General features: G+C 38.2%; 1 protein-coding gene across 1 annotated transcript; it reads left to right on the top strand.

The window, feature by feature from the left end:
* The first annotated feature begins 500 nt into the window (after positions 1–500).
* On the top strand, positions 501–948 carry LOC130542890 (60S ribosomal protein L35). Its single transcript, XM_057307833.1, has one exon. It carries the CDS (start codon positions 548–550, stop codon positions 917–919), a length of 372 nt encoding a protein of 123 aa, XP_057163816.1. The 5' UTR covers positions 501–547; the 3' UTR covers positions 920–948.
* The last annotated feature ends 19,686 nt before the right edge of the window (positions 949–20,634 follow it).

Below are 20,634 nucleotides of genomic sequence, written 5' to 3'. Positions count from 1 at the left end.
GTCCTACTCTTGGTTTCAGATCAGCTCATGATCTTTGGGTCATGAGATGGAGCCCCGAGTGGGGCTATGAGCTCAGCACAGAGTCTGCTTGGGATTCTCTCCCTTTCCCTCTCCCTCCCCTCTGCCCCTTTGTCCCTCTGCCCCTTTGTTCCTCTTCCCCTCCCCCCCACTCGTGTACACTCACATGCACACTCCCTCCCTCTCTTTTCAGAAATAAATAAGTAAAATCTTTAAAAAATGTATTACTAGACAAAATAAGAATAACCAAAAAGACATACAATAAGATATAAAATTATTCTCCCAAATTGTAGGGAAGTCTCAATTTCTTGTCTTTGACTAGCAATCAGTAGGCCACACACTCTATTCTGAGTAGCACCATTTCTTAACCAATGCCATCAACAACGTGATGGGAGAAAACCCTAATTAACCCAAGAGTAAATGAAAGAAAAGCATCTGAAAACTTTCATTAAAATTAGTTCAGAATAATCTGCCGACTCTTTCCCTCGGTCTCTTTCCGGCGGCGGCAGCAGCGGCGAATTGTGCGGCCATGGCCAAGATTAAGGCTCGAGACCTTCGCGGTAAGAAGAAGGAGGAGCTGCTCAAACAGCTGGAAGACCTGAAGGTGGAGCTGTCCCAGCTGCGCGTCGCCAAAGTGACAGGCGGCGCGGCTTCCAAGCTCTCCAAGATCCGAGTTGTTCGTAAATCGATCGCCCGTGTTCTCACAGTCATTAACCAGACGCAGAAGGAGAACCTCAGGAAATTCTACAAGGGTAAGAAGTACAAGCCCCTGGATTTGCGGCCCAAGAAAACACGTGCCATGCGCCGCCGGCTGAACAAGCATGAGGAGAACCTGAAGACCAAGAAGCAGCAGCGGAAGGAGCGGCTGTACCCGCTGCGGAAATACGCGGTCAAAGCCTGAGCACTGACGTCAATAAAACACAGACAAACTGAAAAAAAAAAAAAAAAAAAAAAAAAAAAGAATAATCTGCCGAGAAAATTATTATTTTCTTCCTGTACTTTTCAGAATTCTACTGTGATTTACACAACAGACAAAAGACAAAAATGAAAACAAAAAACTGGGCACCAAACTGTTCTAGTTCTTTTCTGCAAACTCTAGTCCTGGCAACTTTGGGAGGCTCAAAAGGAGGCTATGTATGTTTCCCTTCCCTAGAAAAGATTCGCAGCACCAGGCACTCTTTTATTTTTTTTTTCTTTAAGATTTCTGTTTTATTTTATTCTTAGAAAGACAGAGAGCGTGGGTGGGGAAGGGGAGAGGGGGAGAGAAAGAATCCCAAGCAGGCTTCACGCTTAGAGCAGAGTTCGATGCAGGGCTCGATCTCATGACCCTGAGATCATGACCTGAGCAGAAACCAAGAATTGGAGGCTTAACCAACTAAGCTACCTAGGTCCCCCGCGCGACACCAGGCACTCTTCTTGTGACAGGTAAAAATTACGCCCAATTCTCCTGAGTGAGATAAATGCCATAAACATCTTTCTCATTTCCATTTGTTTCTTTTTCAAAACAACTCACATTCCTTTGTTGTGTTGTTGGAAATAATTAATTTACAACTGCAAAAAGTACTGATGTCTCTACTCCTTTCCCATGTAATTCTGTTTTTATGTTATATGTTTCGAGTAGCTTTCACATGCGAGTGACACATTACTAAAAAGTGTTATTATTTGTGCTAGTAAGCAACCAGAGTACTTCAATGTTAATAACACATATTGTGGTGAAAACATTCAGAAATCATTATAACATTTTAAACTTTGAATTTTAAAAGCTCTGACAATTTTTTTTAAATTAAGTGTTCAAAATGTCACTGCCCGTGCAAGAAAAATATTCTATGAAATACGATTATATAGCCTATTTCTTACTGGTTAGGTTCTGAAGTAATCATGAAAGATATGTAAAAACTGCTCCCGAAAATACCTTCAGCAGGTTATATACTACTTCCTTGTGATATCGGGTTTTTTTTTTTTTTTAATATCATCTGTAAGTAAGTCCAACACAGTTTTTTCTACCAATGTTGGACAAGAAGATAAACTTCCTAAACCCTGGATGAAGTGCTAAGCTTATGTTTTCACTAAAAATATAATTAAAAAACGTATGAATCCATATAAATTAAAAGTGCATATAATGCTACAACACTGGACTAAAAGAAACACAAAAAGATGTAGTATGGGAATAAACATTATTTGAGATAAAATCAAAAGAAAATGCAGAGAATCAACCAAAATATTCACAATGGAGTATGGAAAAGTATACTGTGAAATTCTACATTGCCATTAAAATTATGTTGCAAATGATAGCTAATACAGTGCGTTTAAAGTATATTGTTAAGTGCAAAATTTTTTACTACATATACTATGTAGTATATGTCTAAACATTTATATGTGATTATTATGTATAGACTATATAAAGTATACAAGTATTATGTAATTACAAATATTCACTAAAAATTATATCTTTAATTATTTAAACAAAAGCTGAAAGGATTTATACCAAATAATATGAATAAAAAGGAAGATATAATTTAGAATCTTCCCACTAGTATGTGAATAAAATTTCAACATCAATACCATCATAATAACAATGCTTCCTTCTAAGACTTTTTGAGCATTTTCCATTTTGATTTCAAGTTTTAAAAGATATACATTTTTAGAATATATATATCAATTTAGTTATTTGGAGGAAATCATCTAATAAAGTATAAAATTAAAAATTTGGATTTTGAGAATAAATGATATTCTATACCCAACTTCCTGCCCCTTATATTAAAGGAAATTATAAGACCAAACCATTTATCTTCACTTGTAACAAATCCAAACCTACCTTCTCTCCTAGATATATTGTAAGCCTAATCTGACATTATGGGATTTCAATACAGATATATTAATCTTCTTCTCCTTCACCAGAGAAAGATCAAAAAACAACTAAGGATTAATCCCCCAACTGAAGATCCGATATACATACTAATAATGTTCACTAGATAAGTAAAAATACCAAATTCACAATAACATTTTTGACGTGAAGGAAAAAAGTATAACTGGTTCATTAATACCTTAAGATAAATTAGTTTTGCAGTTACACAACTGAATCAAAACCATGGCACATTCAGTCAAAACCTTAGAACCCAAAATCTGGAATTAGTGTGCTTTGAGTATTTCCAACTCCCTGTATGGGTATCAAAAACAAGAAATCTATCTAACAGTAAAATTTGTTTAAATTTAATCATGTCATACATGCATCTTTTAGGGACAAAGAGACATGTTATCAAAAAAAATGGGCAAAAAAGAATGAGAGATACTCCTCTCATTTGATTCTATATGATAACTAGATACCTAATGTCATTTCCTCCAGCTTTTTATAGGCAATTAATTCCCTCCTCTGCCATTCCACACAATCACACAGTCATATCCCTCTCACTCACACAAGGACACACCTTGGAAGACCTGTAAAGGGAATCCTGACCTAGGCTTAGCTCTGAAACAGTCAAATATTGAGAGATAATGGGTCAACATTCAATTTCATATTTCCCCATCAAATTCTTGGTGACTCACAAGTTTTAACCAAAGATTCTAAACCATTTCAATCTTGGAGACTATACAAGCTGTTTAATAATCTATAAATTTGTGGTGTCCTTTTCAAATAATGTGTCATTCTACAGAGAGTCATCAAAAAGTGTTTTGACTTTATTCACTTTATTATGAGTCATATTTTTTTTAAAGATTTTATTTATTTATTTGACAGAGACAGAGACAGCCAGTGAGAGAGGGAACACAAGCAGGGGGAGTGGGAGAGGAAGAAGCAGGCTCACAGCAGAGGAGCCTGATGTGGGGCTCGATCCCATAACGCCGGGATCACGCCCTGAGCTAAAGGCAGACGCTTAACCGCTGTGCCACCCAGGCGCCCCTATGAGTCATATTTTGTCAGTGGAATTACATATGGAAATTAATCTCCTGATTTAACACAAAACAAGATACCATGTTAATCCTAAACTTCATTTTTATCTCTTAGGGAATTTATAACTGTCTGCCCCTCTTACACCAAAATATCCATTCTCATACATTATAGAGTATCTCACGATACACAAAATGGTGAAAAGCCAATTTTCAAGAAATAGTTATTGAACAAATATTAATATTCCTTAGGCAACTGACCATACTCTAACGCTTAACCAACTGAGCCACCCAGGTGCCCCGAGATTACTTTTTAGCAAAAATGAACTTCAGTGGATTTCAGTTTAGATTCTTAATAAAAAGTGAAAGCTAAAATTGAGACAATCAGAGAGTATTTCAAAATATATCTTGGCTAATCTCTGCTAAGGAACAAGACATCAAAGAAATTTTAAAGCATGACATCACCCTGAGCCTTCTGAACCCGTTCCTCTAGATCTGCATGATCCTACTCGTAGCTACTAGGACATATGGCTACTGAGCACTTTTTAACCTTGGCTAGTTCTGTGCTCTACATGTAAAATACCAATTGGATTTCAAAGACTTAGTATCTATAAAAAAATGCAGAATGTTTAAAAAATAATTTTAAATTACCTGTTGAAATAACCATTTTTGATAAACTGAGTTACATAAAATATATTATGAAAATTAATTACATCTGTTTATTTTATTTCTTAATGTGTCTTCTAAAAAATTTAAAATTACACATGGTGGCTTGCTTTACTGGCTTGCCTTCTCTTTCACCTGGGCAGTGCTGATACCAAGAATGTCTTCCCATTGGCCTCCTCCTCTATTTCTCCTCTTCCCTCTTCTACGCTTTCTTTTTTCTTTGTTGTTGTGTTTTTTTTTTTTTCCCTACAATTGCAACAATGTCAGGAGGGAGGATTGGAATAAGAAAGGAAGGATCTAGCAATTCTGAAATGAAGATTACAAACATGATGGAATACACTCAGAAATTAAATAAAACAAAATATTTTCAAACAATTGGTTCACTAATCTAAATTATTTTTTTAAGATTTTATTTATTTCTTTGAGAGAGAGAGAGCAACCAGATGGGGGGGAGGGAGAAGGAGAAGCAGACTTCCCACTGAGCAGGAAGCCTGACCCGGGGCTCAATCCCAGGACCCTGAGATCATGACCTGAGCTGAAGCAGACACTAAACCAAACAAGCCACCCAAGAACCCCACTAATCTAAATTCTTAATAAAATGACAGTTGACTGTTGAACAACATACGGGTTAGGGTCTCTGACCCCTGTGCAGTCGAAAATCCACGTATAACTTTTGACTCTCCAAAAACTTAACTACGAATAGACTCTTGACCAAAAGCCTTACTAATAACATAAACAGTCGATTAACGCATATTTTGCATGTTATGGGTAATATATACTGTATTCTTACAATTAAGGTGGAGAAAGCTATTAATAAAATCATAAGGAATTAAATACACTCACAGTGCTGTACTGCATTTATCAAAAAAACAAAACAAAAAAAACCAAACAAAAAGAAACCTGTGCGTAAGTGGACCTGAGCAGTTCAAACCTGTGTTGTTCAAGGGCCAACTGTATGTTGTTCTCCACCTAAAGCATCTAAATGCATACATATTTCTGAACTCATTTTATATGTTTTATAGTATTTGAGTTTCTAATAAGGTATTTTTATCTGAACTTTTGAATAACCTCAATATATTCCAAAATAAAATTCACTTTACCAAATAATAAACTCTATTTCAGTGAATAAAATATGAATACAAAATCATACACTCATATTAACTGTACCTCCTTAGTGCTGACCTCCTTTTTTCTTTGAAAGTTTATCATTCTTTTTCATCTCCCAATTTCCTTTCCAGATGGCCCTCTCTAAATCTTTTGGTTGCTGTTTCCTCTTCATTGACCTATTTACTTTTCCTGCTACACATTTCCCCTCTATGTACTCACGTATTCCTAACTTTGGATACAATATCCAGAGAGTACTGTCAAATCTCCCAGTCTGAGGACCTTGCAAAGGCACTGGAAGAAAGAGAGAGGCACTGCATTCCAATTTTTTCAAGTGCCTCCACAGTCGACGTAACCATAAGTAATCATCTATACTCTTCTTAATTCTGATTACCTGTCACTTTCCACACGCACCGTTTCCTTCTTCAGGCAGGTTGTCAGGTCATGAGGACAGGCTCAGTGTCTTGTTTTGCTCTTAAACTCTTTTTAAATACCCTCAAACACACTTAGATACAACAGATTCCCAATAAACGGTGGAAGAATGAATAAGTGTTCAAAATCTCACAATTATGCTCAGAGCAGAAACACGACTGAAGACTGAGGACAAAAATCGCAATCTAATGCAGCACAGTTCTGAATACAAGCATTGTGTTTTTAAATCTTCCCTATGTAGAGAGCTGCTGTGAGGGAGCCTGTTTTATTAGACAAATGTCACTGACCTAATGATGTACAAATCAAGTATCTTTTCCTCCACTTTTTAAAGAAGGCATGGAGGTTTAAGTGTGGAGCAAAAAGGCTTGCGTTCAGATCTTTAGTCAGACATTTGATAGCACTTTTGACAAGCCATCTGTCTGATCCTCAATGCCTTCCCAGATATTACTATCTGGGATAATAATATATTCTTCTGGGGTGTAACAAAGATGAGGCACAATGTGACTAAGCACTTAGCAGTCAGTCTGACCCATAAGGGATGATCTATAAATGGAATGAGGTCATAGCAGCAGCAGCAACATATCTAGCAGTAACAATAGCTATTGTCTGTCTACCTAACTGGACTTCTGACTTAAAAAAAAAAAAAAAAAAGCTTGAACTAGACAACAAAATATATTAACAAACATGTCTAAGTCTGAATCATTTACTATTATGTTTAGAAAGTATTTAATTGTAGTATCCTATATTAGTTTCCCTGGTTCTGATTAGTAACTTCCTTACAAAACTCAACTGTGGATTGCAATAACCATCGCAGAGTTTATTTCCATATTACCTGAGTACTCTAACCAAATAGGATCGAGATAAATGCAAACATTAGTTATTTACAGCTCTCTTCATGATGTTCCAGAAGAGAGGCCTAAAACCCACATAAATGAAAAAAAAATTCCTTTATGGAATCAGGTGATTATAAACCTCTAGAAATATCGTTGATACTTTTAGCATGTTTTAAAGTTTTCCTTTCCACCTTTTCCCTTGTCTGCAATTATGGATTTAAAAAAATCCTTTCTCTGTGGGGTACCTGGGTGGTTTAGCTGGCTGAGCACTGAACTCTTGATTACAGCTCAGGTTATCATCTGGGGGTCCTGGGATCCAGCCCCTCATGGGGTTCTGAGCTCAGCTCCAGAGTCTGCTTGAGATCCTCACCCTCTGCCTCCCCCTGTTCAAGTACGTGTGCCTTCTCTCTCTGTCTCTGTCAAAATAAATAAAAATAAAAATAAATCTTTAAAAAAATTCTTTGTCTAAATTACACTTTAACACTTAGCCTTCCCTCACAATGCTTTAACTTCTCAATATCAGCAACTCTATTTAGCCCACGCCTTCCCAAACTCTAAAATGTGTTCATCATTTGACACTGTTCCACTATCAAAATCTGGAAGAATAATATTCTCCTCTGACCAAAGACATCCATCCTTGCACCTTTCTCATTCTATTAAAAATAGTAAAGTTGCTATTAGTTTTCATCCTGATCTCAGGCTCTCAATTCTTAACGTGTTCTTAATTTATTCATTTCCTGGAGCTGCCCTTGCCCCCTTTCCCAGCCCAGATTTATGATCCTTCTTTTCTTTAACATACTCACTACCCCTAGCTCGTGCATATTCTTGGCTACATTCCTCGAGCTCCTATCCTCATACTTACAGGTTTATCTCAACCTATGACTTTGCACTTACCTGAGAAGACTAAAGTCACCCTTACATGCCAAACTCCCTGCAGGTGTGGAGTCTTATTACCACTGAATCTCCATCCTCCAGTACAGGACTGAATAAATAAGGAATTCAGTTAACTAATAAACTGACTCCATTTCTTTCCTCTTCTAAATGCGAACATCTTCTTGTGCTAGCACTGATCACACCAACCCCTTAGAACACTCTGAAACTTGCTCCTGAAAATTACCATCCTCATCCTTACAGTTCCATCTGTTCTTTCTAGGGGATTCCATCCTGAAAAAAAGTAAGTATGCATTCAGATTTTCTTTATTCTGGCTTAAAAATACACCCTTCATTCAAAAATATTACTCCTTCAGTAATATTTCAGTCCTACCATTAGCATTAAACTTCATTTACTTCTCGTCTTTGTATCTTCAAGACCCCATATGACCTTAAACATGGGCAACTGGACTTCTTTCTGCTTCTGTTTAACTCTAATATATGTATTTTTTCTCAATGACAAGTAAAGGATTTTCAACATTTTAACTGAAAAAAAAAATCAAACAGATAATCTGAAATCTGAGTACAATGAAATCTGCATAATGTCTCCTTGCATTCAAAAATTAACAAATGATGATCTGTTACAGACACACCACACACATATTTGATGATGACTCATAAGAATGTGTGGTACTTATCACTACATAACTCAGCTTGCATCTCCCAGTATCATTTATTATCTAGCTTATATATACATCTTCCCAATTCTACCAAGATTTGAGCCTTTTTTTTTTTTTAAATAGGATCAAATACAGCTTCCAGCACTGCATTTCATTGTCTTTTACTCTCTTCTCATCTAGAAAATTCTCCCTTCTGTGGTGTGACTTTTGAAGAAACTAGGCCACATGTCTGGTATGTTCAATGCAGAATACTAAACCTTGGGAAATTTGTCTCTTTCCTCATGGTTTGGTTTAACCTGTTCCTCTTTCCCTGTATTTTTCTGTAAACTAAAAGTTAAGTTTAAACAGGTTTTATAAGATTCATCTGAAACATTCTCGCAACACTATTTCACAAATGGTACCGGATGGAGACTTGATATTACATCCATCAGGAGGCTCTGGCATCAGGCTATTAATGAAGCTAGGTTTGATCACTTAGTTATTTAAAAAGACAACTGCTAGAAGCAATTAAGAAGTAATATTTGAGCACCATGAGAATGTTATTGCCCAAAATACTTTTAACTAATGATTCTAGCACCTGTTGATGATTCTTGACTGAATTATTTATTTCATTGTTTACTTCAATAGTAATTTTCTAATTCTAGCATTTCTTATATAAATCAACTCACATCGTTTTGTAAAGAACGCATCCCTCATCAGTTAGAGAAGAGTTCTTCCTTAAAAAAAGCAAAAAAAAAAAAAAAAAAAAGCAAAAACAAAAACAAAAAAACGGGCTAACCATTTCCTTCCATTTAATTACTGTCAGAATTGTTTCCTGGGGCACCTGGGTGGCTCAGTCGTTAAGCGTCTGCCTTTGGCTCAGGGCGTGATCCCAGCGTTCTGGGATCGAGCCCCGCATCAGGCTCCTCCGCTGGGAGCCTGCTTCTTCCTCTCCCACTCCCCCTGCTTGTGTTCCCTCTCTCGTTGGCTGTCTCTCTCTCTCTGTCAAATAAATAAAATAAAATCTTTAAAAAGAAAAAAAAAGCATTGTTTCCTGTTTGGGGGGGGTTGTTTGTTTGTTTGTTTTCAGTTTGACTATGGACTCATGGATTCTACTTCATTTAATGTTTTACAAACTGTTACAGTCACTCTTGTTGGAGCAGGTCACTGAGAAAATGTGACAGCTGGTTGACCCTCAAGCTGGACCTAGGCAATCAGATGCTCCTTACCTCCTTGCCTGTCCTTGAAATGTGCATTCCACCCACCATTCCCACACTAGGAGCCACTTCAAGTACACAGTACTAAGAGGGTAATGTGCTGTTGAGCCCATCCAGACTGGATACGTGACTGAACCCCACTAAGTTCTCTATATAAACTTTTAAGATTCTGGTGGATAGATGCAAAGATCTACTTGTCTTGTGACCACCCTATGCAAATTCCCTTGCTTATTAAAACTGCCACCTATCACATAAACCGATGTGCCTCTTGCTTCAGTTTCTCCTTACCCTCTGAGTATGGGGGAAAGTTTCAAATTTCACCCAAGAAACTCCTGAGGTTGCAAACCAACAACACTTGAAGTTCAAATTTATCTGAATTTGGCAACTGGAAGTCCCTTCAAGCTGGCTTTCATTTATAGTTACGATTTACAAATAAAGTTGATACAATCTTACTCATCTTTGGACATTTCCTTACTTTCTGGCACAATGAGATATCCCAGCCTCATCTTGTAATTTTTCTGCCTAGAAGTAGAATCAGCCAATTCTCTAAAAAGCTCTGGTCCCCTTGAGTAGGAAATGGTATTTAGAAACCACAATCTGTGCACCAGATGTGCTCACTGAAGCTGGAGAGACACTGTTTAGAAGCCTTTTCAGGAGACAGAGCTAGTAAATATATTCATATTTAAAAGCTTTATAGTATATTTTAATATATGATAGCTTATTCCTTCTTTGCTTTTCGTTTTTGGAATTATTCTAGCTACCCTTGCATTTTTATTTTTCTATATGTAATTCAAAATCAGTTTTCCAGGAAAACTTTAATGGTTTTTCTATTGAGATCTGGTTACATGTGTGCATGCGTGCACGCGTGCACCACACACACACACACACACACACACACACACACAGAAACCCACATACAAAAGTACATGACACACACAATCTTAGGGACTGCTTTTTATGATGCTGTCACATCATATCCAGAATTTTTCATCTGTTCAAGTTCGTTCAGTTCCTTTTTAAAATTAGTGGATTTTAATTACAGATTCCAGCCACCATTCCCACACTTCTCCTCAAGCTTCACATTCTTGTAGGCCTATGCAGCATTGGCCCTGTTCAACAACACTTTTCTTTTACACACACACACTTTCCTAAGCTTCAGTGGGTATTCTCCTCTTCCTCTTTTTCTACTTTTAACCAGATCCTTTTACATCCAATCAAAAAAAAAAAAAAAAATGCACGGGCTTCCCAAATGTTTGCCTTTGGGTGAATTATTCCCTCCTAAGGTTTTAGCATAAATAAGTTTGTAATATCTCTTTCAGTGTGTTTTCTAGCTTTAGAGCTGTATTTCATTGCACACTGGTCATTTTATTCAGGAATTAATGTTGGAACTTCAAATCAGTGATATGTTCAGGCTCTCTTCTAGATATTTTTGCTTTCTGGTTTTGTTCTATACCACTAATTTTCTTCTTTTCTTCTCTTTCTTTCCTTCCTTCTAGAGAGTGAGCAGGGGGGAGGGGGAAGAGGGAGAGAGAATCTTTTTTTTTTTTTTTTAAAGATTTTATTTATTTATTTGACAGAGATAGAGACAGCCAGCGAGAGAGGGAACACAAGCAGGGGGAGTGGGAGAGGAAGAAGCAGGCTCATAGCGGAAGAGCCTGATGTGGGGCTCGATCCCATAACGCCAGGATCACACCCTGAGCCGAAGGCAGACGCCCAACCGCTGTGCCACCCAGGCGCCCTGGGAGAGAGAATCTTAAGCAGACTCCATGTCCAGCATGGAGCCCACCATGGGGCTTCAATCTCAGGAACCTAAGATGATAACCTGAGCCAAATTCAAGAGTCAGACACTTAACTGACTGAGCCACCCAGGCACCCCTATATCACTCATTCTCAAGTTATCCAGATTCCACATACAAAGGCGGCTCCTAAGAGTCCTTCTGCCTTGGCCTTCAAATCCATTGTTTTTACGGACTTGCAGATTTACCATCATTTTGCAATCCATTTCATCACGTTCATTCACACTGCTCCACTGTGGTTATGTTTCTCATTCTTTACTGAAAAATATTCACCTTTTCAAGTTCCAAGGAAACTATTTAATAATGGAAGACTTTTTCACACATCTTAAGAAGCAATTAAAAACAGTATCCTAAAATAACATCATACAGTTATACGTGTTCTATGTTATTAACAAATGGATAAAATGAGCTTGAAAAAATTGTCACATCCAAATATGTGTAACAGTGAATTCTGAGGTGGAGATGATGTTGATAGTGAGATGCTGGTAGACAGAAGAGACACCTATATTTATAGACTTGCTGTGTTATGAAAATTGGTTGTTCTGTTTTCCTTGTGCAGGAGACTAATTTTTCACTTCACACTGCAAACACCTCAAGTACAGATTACATTTTATACTTAGGAAGTAAATATTTGTTGAGTGTTTCTCCCAGGTCATCTGTAAAGCCACTTGTAGACACAGAACCATCTAATTTTGTCTTGACCACAGAGTACCAGTGGCTCCTGACAAATTTTTATAATTTGGTTCTCTTTAGAAATCCTATAGTCATGGAAAGATTTGTGATGCTGTGGTTACTTGAAGGTCCTTTCAGGACCAGTACACATCTCTGTGTAAATGGTGCCATTTTCTATTATTTCTGGCCACAGCACTCACTACTGAAAGTGACTACAGTAGTTTTAAATTATGTACCAAGAATAAAGATGTAGCAGTTGCTTTAGATTAACTGAAACAAAACAAACAAATTCTTTTCCACAAATGGAACATCCCTGTAAAGAAGGAGGGGCATAAGGTATCAATTCAGACATTCCTGTCACTTTTCCCTTTACTACCTGTGGAGCTTTAAGCAAGTTGCGTATCTAAGTCTCAGCTTCCTCAAAAATATAAAATAATAATATTACCAACTCATGGAAGAACAAATGGAACTACATTCATTTGACACATCAATAAACGTTTGTCTTACTTTTCTGTCCCACTCATCCTGATTAAAGAAAGCATAACCCTTGCCTACTCCAATCTGGTAACAATTTCCAAACTGACTCAGAAATATGGTGTACCTTTTACAATTTAGCATATAACTATCAAAATGTCTATCTGTACGCATGGATTCTGTAGGAATGCAATTAATCTTCACCCTTAAAATTTAGACAAAATATTCAACTATATCTTTCTAAGCAAAATATATAGAGAGAAATTGATGAGTTAGATGTAATTTTACAAAACATATTTACACAAATAAAATCTCTAATTTTTCCTTATTATGAGGGTGCTGAATGATGCATTCCATTGCACCTTTCAGAAAAGCAGGACAGTGTTCCCATGTTCTTCACTATAATTCTCTTCTTTTAGATTTATACATGACCCAAGGAATAAATCTTACAGCCTTGACCCCAGCTGAAGAGTCTCCAATGACAGTCCAGAACACTTTTATCCTAAACACTAAGTAAGTTCTTCCATTGCCTTCTCTGCAGGTTGGAATGATAGAAAATGAAATCAACACCTCTATATTCTCCAGGTTTCAGCCCCAGAAAACAGAGATAGATAATGCAAAACAAACAAAAAGTTTAATTTGTGAGAGAATTACAAAAATACGAAACCAATTGTCTACAATGTAAGTTAACTATTTAACAGAAGTCTAACAAAACAAATGAACAGCAACGACAAAAAAATGCCCCAATATTTTCTTGAAAAACTAAAGCTCTGAGAATAAAGTAAAACTAGGAGAAGTTGGCAATGGCTGGGTTAGATATCTCTCTTCCACAAGTCAAAATTTAATAATAAAAATAAAAGTGATTACAAATATTATATTTATATAAGACTTGCTAAATGTGTAACTAGCTTTTTGTACATACCTAAGTTTTATTTAATAATTATTGTTCTCAAAATCTTGGTGTAGTGAAACTAATTGTCCTTGTCATCAATAATGTGCAAGTTTATGTTGCCGCTGCCAATTATGAAAGAGAAATTTATTAAATTAAAAAATCAGATTAAATTACGAAAATAGGATTTTAAAGGCACCAGTGCAAGTCACTAGAAGCAGCAAGTAATAATAATATGAAAGAATAAGAAAATAATAACAATAACTTCAGATCAGTGAGGAATTTTTTAAATTAGTTTTTAATTACATTCCAGAGCTCCATATACAAGTTTCAGGAATAAAATTCATCATTATTGCAGTTTTTAATGCACAAAATAGAATTTTCTTAATGGCAATGTGATAGAAGAAGTGAAGAAGTAACTGTATTTTTTCAAATCACAGCTAATAAGCATCTAAAAATAAAAGCATTCAAAAGTCAGAAAGAATAAATAAACTAAATTGAAATAACATATTTTCTTCAATTTCCTTTTTTCCATGCAAACAGTTCTAAATATCTGCTTCTCTTCTACTTCCAGTGTAGAGCTTTACTTGATTTGGTGCACTGTATAATTAGTTGCTTGCAATACCAGTAAAGAGTAAACAAAGCATGACCATACTCTGACTCTAGCGGAATGCTTTCAAGAATGTAACAGACATCAAGGCTTTTCCACACACTTTGTACCAGCTCATTTAAAAAAATGATTATTTTACCTAAGAAACAGTTATTCATAAAGCACACGATTCTTTTAACTAGGAAAATACACTATTTGTGGCATATCATATGTATGTGCATTACTTTTACATTCCATTATTTTTATATTCTAAAGGCATCATTTATTTGCATAAATATAGTATCTCTTTCAAACAGCAGCCTTTCATAAAAATTAGATAAAATAAAATGGCTGTCTTTTTTTTTTTAAGGCAGTACATCTTTTGTGGTTAAGAAAATACAGAGTGCCTTTATAAATTATGTGTTTGAAACTTTCCCCTACATACATGACACGACTGCAGTGTGGCCGCTTCATGCAAACTAAGAAAAAAAAAATCAGTGTGCTACTGGCTTGCTTTAAATCATGTAAGGGTAAATATAAAGAAAAAATAAATGTTTGTTTTTAATGATGAAAATTTCATTCAAAAATGTTTGGACATACCACACACTCAAGACAGGACTCCAACTAGGAGTTTCTTTCTCTATAATGTTCAAGGCTGGAACAGAAACTGTAAAATTAATTCAGTAATCCAGGATTTTTCAAAATGTCCAAATATTGGCATACCATAGAAAAGTTCTAGGAAATTTAACAGTTGTTTTAACTTTGTGATGATTTCTTTGCGGAAATTTAAATGAAACTCTAAAGGTCTGCTAATGGTCCAATAACCAATTTAATTTATGCGTCTTCTTACCCTCACCCACCACCTTTACCTCCCAGACCCTTTCTCCCTGCAGTTGAAAATAATTTGCACGATTAAGTTGATCAGAATCCGGGTAGGTTGCTTACTAAATGAAAGAACAGTATTATTTTTCCATAAGAAACCAGTAGGCGGTGCTAACTCTAGGACACTACATTCAAAGATTTTAAACCAAAACACACATAGACTAGGTGACCAGTTTAAAGAGTTGTAGAAATCCCAGTATGATGCAAGGAGGAGGAAATTTCAAAAATTTGCGTGTAATAGAATTTAACATAAATATGAAATATAATGAACTATGACTATTAAGTAAATGAAAACCTAACATGACTTAAAGGTTCTTAGTATGATCTTTAGTTACAGATTTCAAAGCACAGCTACATATTTGTTCCCACATTAAAATCCTGTGAACATCTTCATCTGCCCCATTATAGTTTCAATCTCATTTGGAAACAGCATACAGTACAGCTCAAGCACTGCTCCAATCTTAGAACCAAATTACCCCCACCTTAGGGCAGCAACTAGTCTTCTAAATGAAAATTCTGGTTTGATTACTCAAGTTTTTTTCTTTCTACTCACCTTGTGTCTCCCTTTCAAAAGAACTTAATGATTTACAGTACATATAACCTGCTAAATATTATACACATGCATTCACTTGCCTTTTTAAATAAATGAGCACTTCTATTTATACACATTATGATAAAAGTGATTAAGAAGTGGCTTTTTAAATGCTTTTGCTAGCTGCTTAAACCATATAAAAGACTATATTTTAGTAATGTGCTCACTACACACACACACAGATCAAAATTTAAAGTTCAGTAGTATAATATTTGTGCCACATCTTAGAACTATACCCTTCATGATATCAAGTCTGCTAATCCACAGATAAGACATGAGCTATATTCCTTATATAAATACAACAGGACTTTCTTAGAGAAAAGCTAACCAGAGTACAAAAATAACTGCAACTTCCAAAGACCACTGAGAATGCACTGTGAATTTTTTTTAAAAAAAAAGCTTTCTAGACATTGAAATAAATTTTAATCTTCTACAGATAAATGATCATTTGTACTCCTAACACTTTCACCACAAAGAGTAAATAAATATAGGCATAAAACTTTTCATTCCACCAACTGAGGTGACAGACTTAGAGAAATATTTGCTTTAAAAATCATAGTGTAAGTAATTAACCAATTTTTTATGGGCCCTTTGGTATGCTGGCAAGTCGTTTTGCCTATAGATACCCTAGAAGAAAACTAAATTTTAGAAGTAAAAAGTTATTTCCTTTGCTTTGTATTTACTTTAACAGAATTCAAATTATATACATATGTCAAATATAAGGCTGAACTTTTTGTTTAAGAAAAAAAAAAGAAAGAACATCAAAGTTTCAAAATCAAATCATTTAAATAATAGTTACCCTTCAGATTTCAAGATTTAAGGTATGACAAGATACTTGTTTGGAGAGCAAGTTTTCCAGCAGATTTTGTCATTGTGTTTAAGTACAGAAAAGGCTTTTTATTACCAACTGGTACATCTCCAAAAAGAAGTGCTAGATGATACTGGAAATATGTAACAGAACAATCATAAAATACCTTAAACTCCACAGAATACCGTCAACACGGAGTACTGTAATGCTACCAATACACGGAAATCAATCACACTATCACCAACCCTTACCCCTTGCCCTGTGCTCAGTTCTCAAGGGAAAACGTTTGGAACCACTATCAGGTGGTTAAAAATAGGAAAAACACTGTCCCTTTAAAACTTAAATAAAAAGCTATTTTGTACCTTAGGGGTGTAGTCTCATTAATGCAAACTAACAGTTATGTCCACAATTTTAAACCCAACTGACCACCACAGAAAGTAACTATTCCCCCAACCCCTGGAAGACGCCAGCGAGCACTTAAAACCAAAGCAACACAACGGAGAAGAAAGGATCCAAAGACAGCACCACTAAGAAAGCAAAATCCTTCGGAACAAGCAAAACGGGCTGGGAAAGACCTACTGCGTTGTTTACTCCTGGCAAAGAGGAGGAGCAGGAGTTGAGCGTGCAGGGGCTGGTGCCATCCTCGGGAACCTGGAAATGTCTCGAGCTCCCTGCCCGCGTGGCCAGGAGCCAGCCCCTTCGGAAGATGCTGCCCCTGCCGCTTCTCCCCACGTCTCCCGAGCGCTCCAAAGGGCCGCCCAGCCGACCCGCGCCGCGTCCTCGGCCCTCGCCCCTCCTGCTCTGCAAGTGGCCCTCGGAGAACTTACAGGGCCCGCGTCCCCAGCCGGCACTGCCGGCGGCGCAGACACCGCCCGCCACGGAGATGACCTGGGCGCAGCCTGGGGAGGGACTGTATTTTGCGCACATCCAAAAACGATCCCGAGGCAGGCAACGGACTTTGGCTTTCCCTAGCTCCCGGCACGGCTTTCCCCACGGCGGGCTCGGACACTGCCCGGAGACGCGCGCGCGCGCGCGCACACACACACACACACACACACGCGCGCACACACACACACGCACACACACACATCTTTCTTTGCCAGGACCAGTGTTGCCATTGCAAACCCGGGAAACGCCTCCAAGGGGACCAAGTACCTGCTCTCTGCGAGCTGCTCAGCTGTTCACTTCATCCTCCGTTGACAAGGAAACCAAACCGCACTTCATTTTTTTTTCCAGAAAAACCTTCCACTGCCATCATTTGAAAATTGATTTACGGGGAGGGGAAGGGGAGGAAGAAGGGATAATATATAGATATCAGGATATCTATCATAAAATTATCTCGGTTTTTTAAAAAATCAAATGTGCAAAAGTCACAGTTAATATAAAGGAGAAAAAAAGTATTTTGCTTAAAAATTATCCCAGTAACCAGCTGCAAGAAAAGTTTCATGTTATCAATGGGTGTCAAAAACAGGAGGGAAAAAAACGAATTTGTTCTCACCGGCTTCCAAAAACGGCACAAAAAATAGAAAATTAATGTTTTTTGCTCAGTGGTTTGTACCAGTATTGCAAAACCACAAACTTGTAAACACTGCCGTAAAATCCCACCTATACAAAAATCTTATCAGAAAAAAGAGTATGCAAAAAAAAAAAGAGTTAGAAACATGCTTTTTATTTTTACAAAGGAAAAAAAAAATTGGCACCATACTTCACATTGCTTTTTCCATAAAACCAGTTGCACATTTTGCTGGACTTGGAAGTCGCTCCCAGCGGGCACGGTCGCCGCGGACTCCCAGACACAGCGCCTTGTCTACAGAACCATCGCATGCTAGAAAAACTTGGATTCAGGAAAAGGCTCAAAACCATGCTCCTCCAGCTTTCCCAAATATAAACAATAATCAAAGAAGTGGAAAAAAAAAGAAGAAAAACAAAAACAAAAAACAAAAAAGAAGGACAAAAAAAAGAATAGGACAAGAATGCCACTGAGAAGGTACTCACCGAGCGGGAGTAAAATGTTGGAATAAAAATGAGATTTAGTATAAAATACAGTATGGCGGTGGAAGAAGGAATGAAGCGCGTTTTTTTCTCTCAGTCTCTGCCTCAGGCACTGACACGTGACTCGGAGCCAGGCTGACTTGCAGGCAGTCGGGAAGGACCGAGGCTGCGAGGGGGGAAGCCCCACGGAGCCCAACTCCGGCGGCGAGGCGGCGACGGGGAGCCCGGCGCCTGGGAGCGGCAGCAGCGGCAGCGGCAGCTCCCGGCGAGGCTGCCTCCGCTGTGAGCCCAGACGAGCAGGTGCCCCTCACGCTGAGGCTGAGCACACGCACACGCACACGCAAGACAGGCAGGGCGCCGACGAGAGGGGGAGCGGAGCGGGGTTGGGCCGGAGGCGCGCAGCTGCCGCTGCCTCTGCCGCCGCTGCCGCTATTACTGCTGCTGTTCTTGCTGCTGCTGCCGCTGCCGCTGCCGCTGCCGCTGCCGCTGCCACCGCTGCCCCCGCCGCCTCCGCCGCCTCCGATGGGGAGCGCGTGTCCTGGGGCAGCTCTGGGCGTGCTGATCAAACGCTTTAGAGGAGGTGAACAACTTGCTGCTCACCTCAAAGTTGTTGTTGCTTGCCACTTCCTTATGCATGCATCTATTTTTTTTTTAATCTCAAGGTAGTTACCTGGGGAGAGATCCCACCCCTTTCTCTCCCGAAGTTTCACTATTAAAGCCCTATTTGACTCATTCATTTTTTTCCTCCCTGATTTCCCATTTCTCATCCCTCCTAAGCTGCCTTTGCCTCTGCTGTTCCCTTCCCCTGGATGTGCGCTTCCCCCTCGCGGTTCTCAGGGAACCTGGCGCAGCGCGATACTGGGGGCGTTGTCTCGGGCTAAGCCACCGTCAATCTTTATTGCCATCAGGACGCACAGCATCTCTTCTGCCGCCACCAAAGAAGAATGTTTGCAGTTTGAAATACAAAACAAAATCTCTCATTGAGGAAACCCCGTTCCGGGTTTCTTTTTGCGGGTTGCAGAGCAGTGGGTGGGGGCATGGGTGTCGTTAATTTATTCATTCGTGGACCAAGCATTGTTTGTTTTGTCTGCGTGTGCGTGCGTGCTTCCAAGCCCGTCTGGAAGGCTTCGCGGGTCCATTCTCCATGGCAGAGGCTCCTGCCTGACTCTTGCTCAAGTTGTGGGCTGGGGCTGGAAGTCAAAGGAGAGGTTCAAGGGAAACAAGTGAGTCCATTGTGTAAGTGCTCTCCGGGAGGGAGTGAGCACTTGGCGGTCGAGAGGGGGAGACGTGCACCAGGAGTGAGGCGGTGGCGCAGCCTGCGGGAGCCCAGGTGGCTGATCCGTTGATTCTGAAGGTGAGGGTGAAAGAGGGTTTTCTCCACCTAGCAGCTGGTTTAGGGTGCCGTTCGCCTGAACAAAGATTCCATCAGCCAATTGCTGGTTGCATTGGGATTCTTCTATTGGTGCCTGTTGAAGAATCAGCTTTCTGGGCGCTGGAACACATCTACTTTCTTCATTTATGTGCAATACTAACATCAGGACCATTTCTCCATGCTGCTTTGAATCTGGGTTGTGTGGAATTAATTGGCATCTCTATGTTTGAGAATGAACAATTAACACAGTTCCGAAGTTCACAGATTGCTGCCCCTGGTCTTTATCTCAGTGTTTCTAATGTTGACATTTAAGATAAAATGCCTCCATCCGAGATGATCTAACCTGGACAATTCTGAAAATTAAGTACACATCCATTATAGAGAGCTTCAACTGCAAATATATTTCTCAAACATTCTGGTCAGAATTCATTGACCAAATAAAGTATTAACCCACAATTTAAATAAAAGAGATTTAAAATAACCATTAAAATGTCATTAAACATTTATTTTGGTGAGTTGCCAACTCTACACCCACTTATTATACATACATTAGAGTAAGGATTGCTGATTAGAGATACTTACTGAAAAAGATGAATGCGTCAAGGTGGATTTGGTAACTTCAGAAGCCTCTTTGAGTTCCATTGGGAAATCATAGGATTTTAAGCTGGATAATACAGATCAAATGTGCTTTTCACTGCAAAACATGTTGGGCTTCTTTTTTTTTTTTTTAATAAGTTCTCTTCACACGTGGTCTTTTTCGTCTGAGTCATGAATTAATTTTGTCTGCCCTTAAAACTTAGTTCGCTAAATTTTCCAAATTTTTTTCTTCCATGTCAAAAAAATATCTGATTCTAATAAATTAAGAAGAAAACATTGTTTCAGTGCAT

The sequence above is a fragment of the Ursus arctos genome, unplaced genomic scaffold (genome assembly GCF_023065955.2).
Source record: "Ursus arctos isolate Adak ecotype North America unplaced genomic scaffold, UrsArc2.0 scaffold_6, whole genome shotgun sequence".
In the NCBI taxonomy this organism is placed as follows: domain Eukaryota; kingdom Metazoa; phylum Chordata; class Mammalia; order Carnivora; family Ursidae; genus Ursus; species Ursus arctos.
The sequence above is the reverse complement of the archived record's forward strand: the minus strand, read 5'-3'. Positions and strand labels throughout refer to the sequence as shown.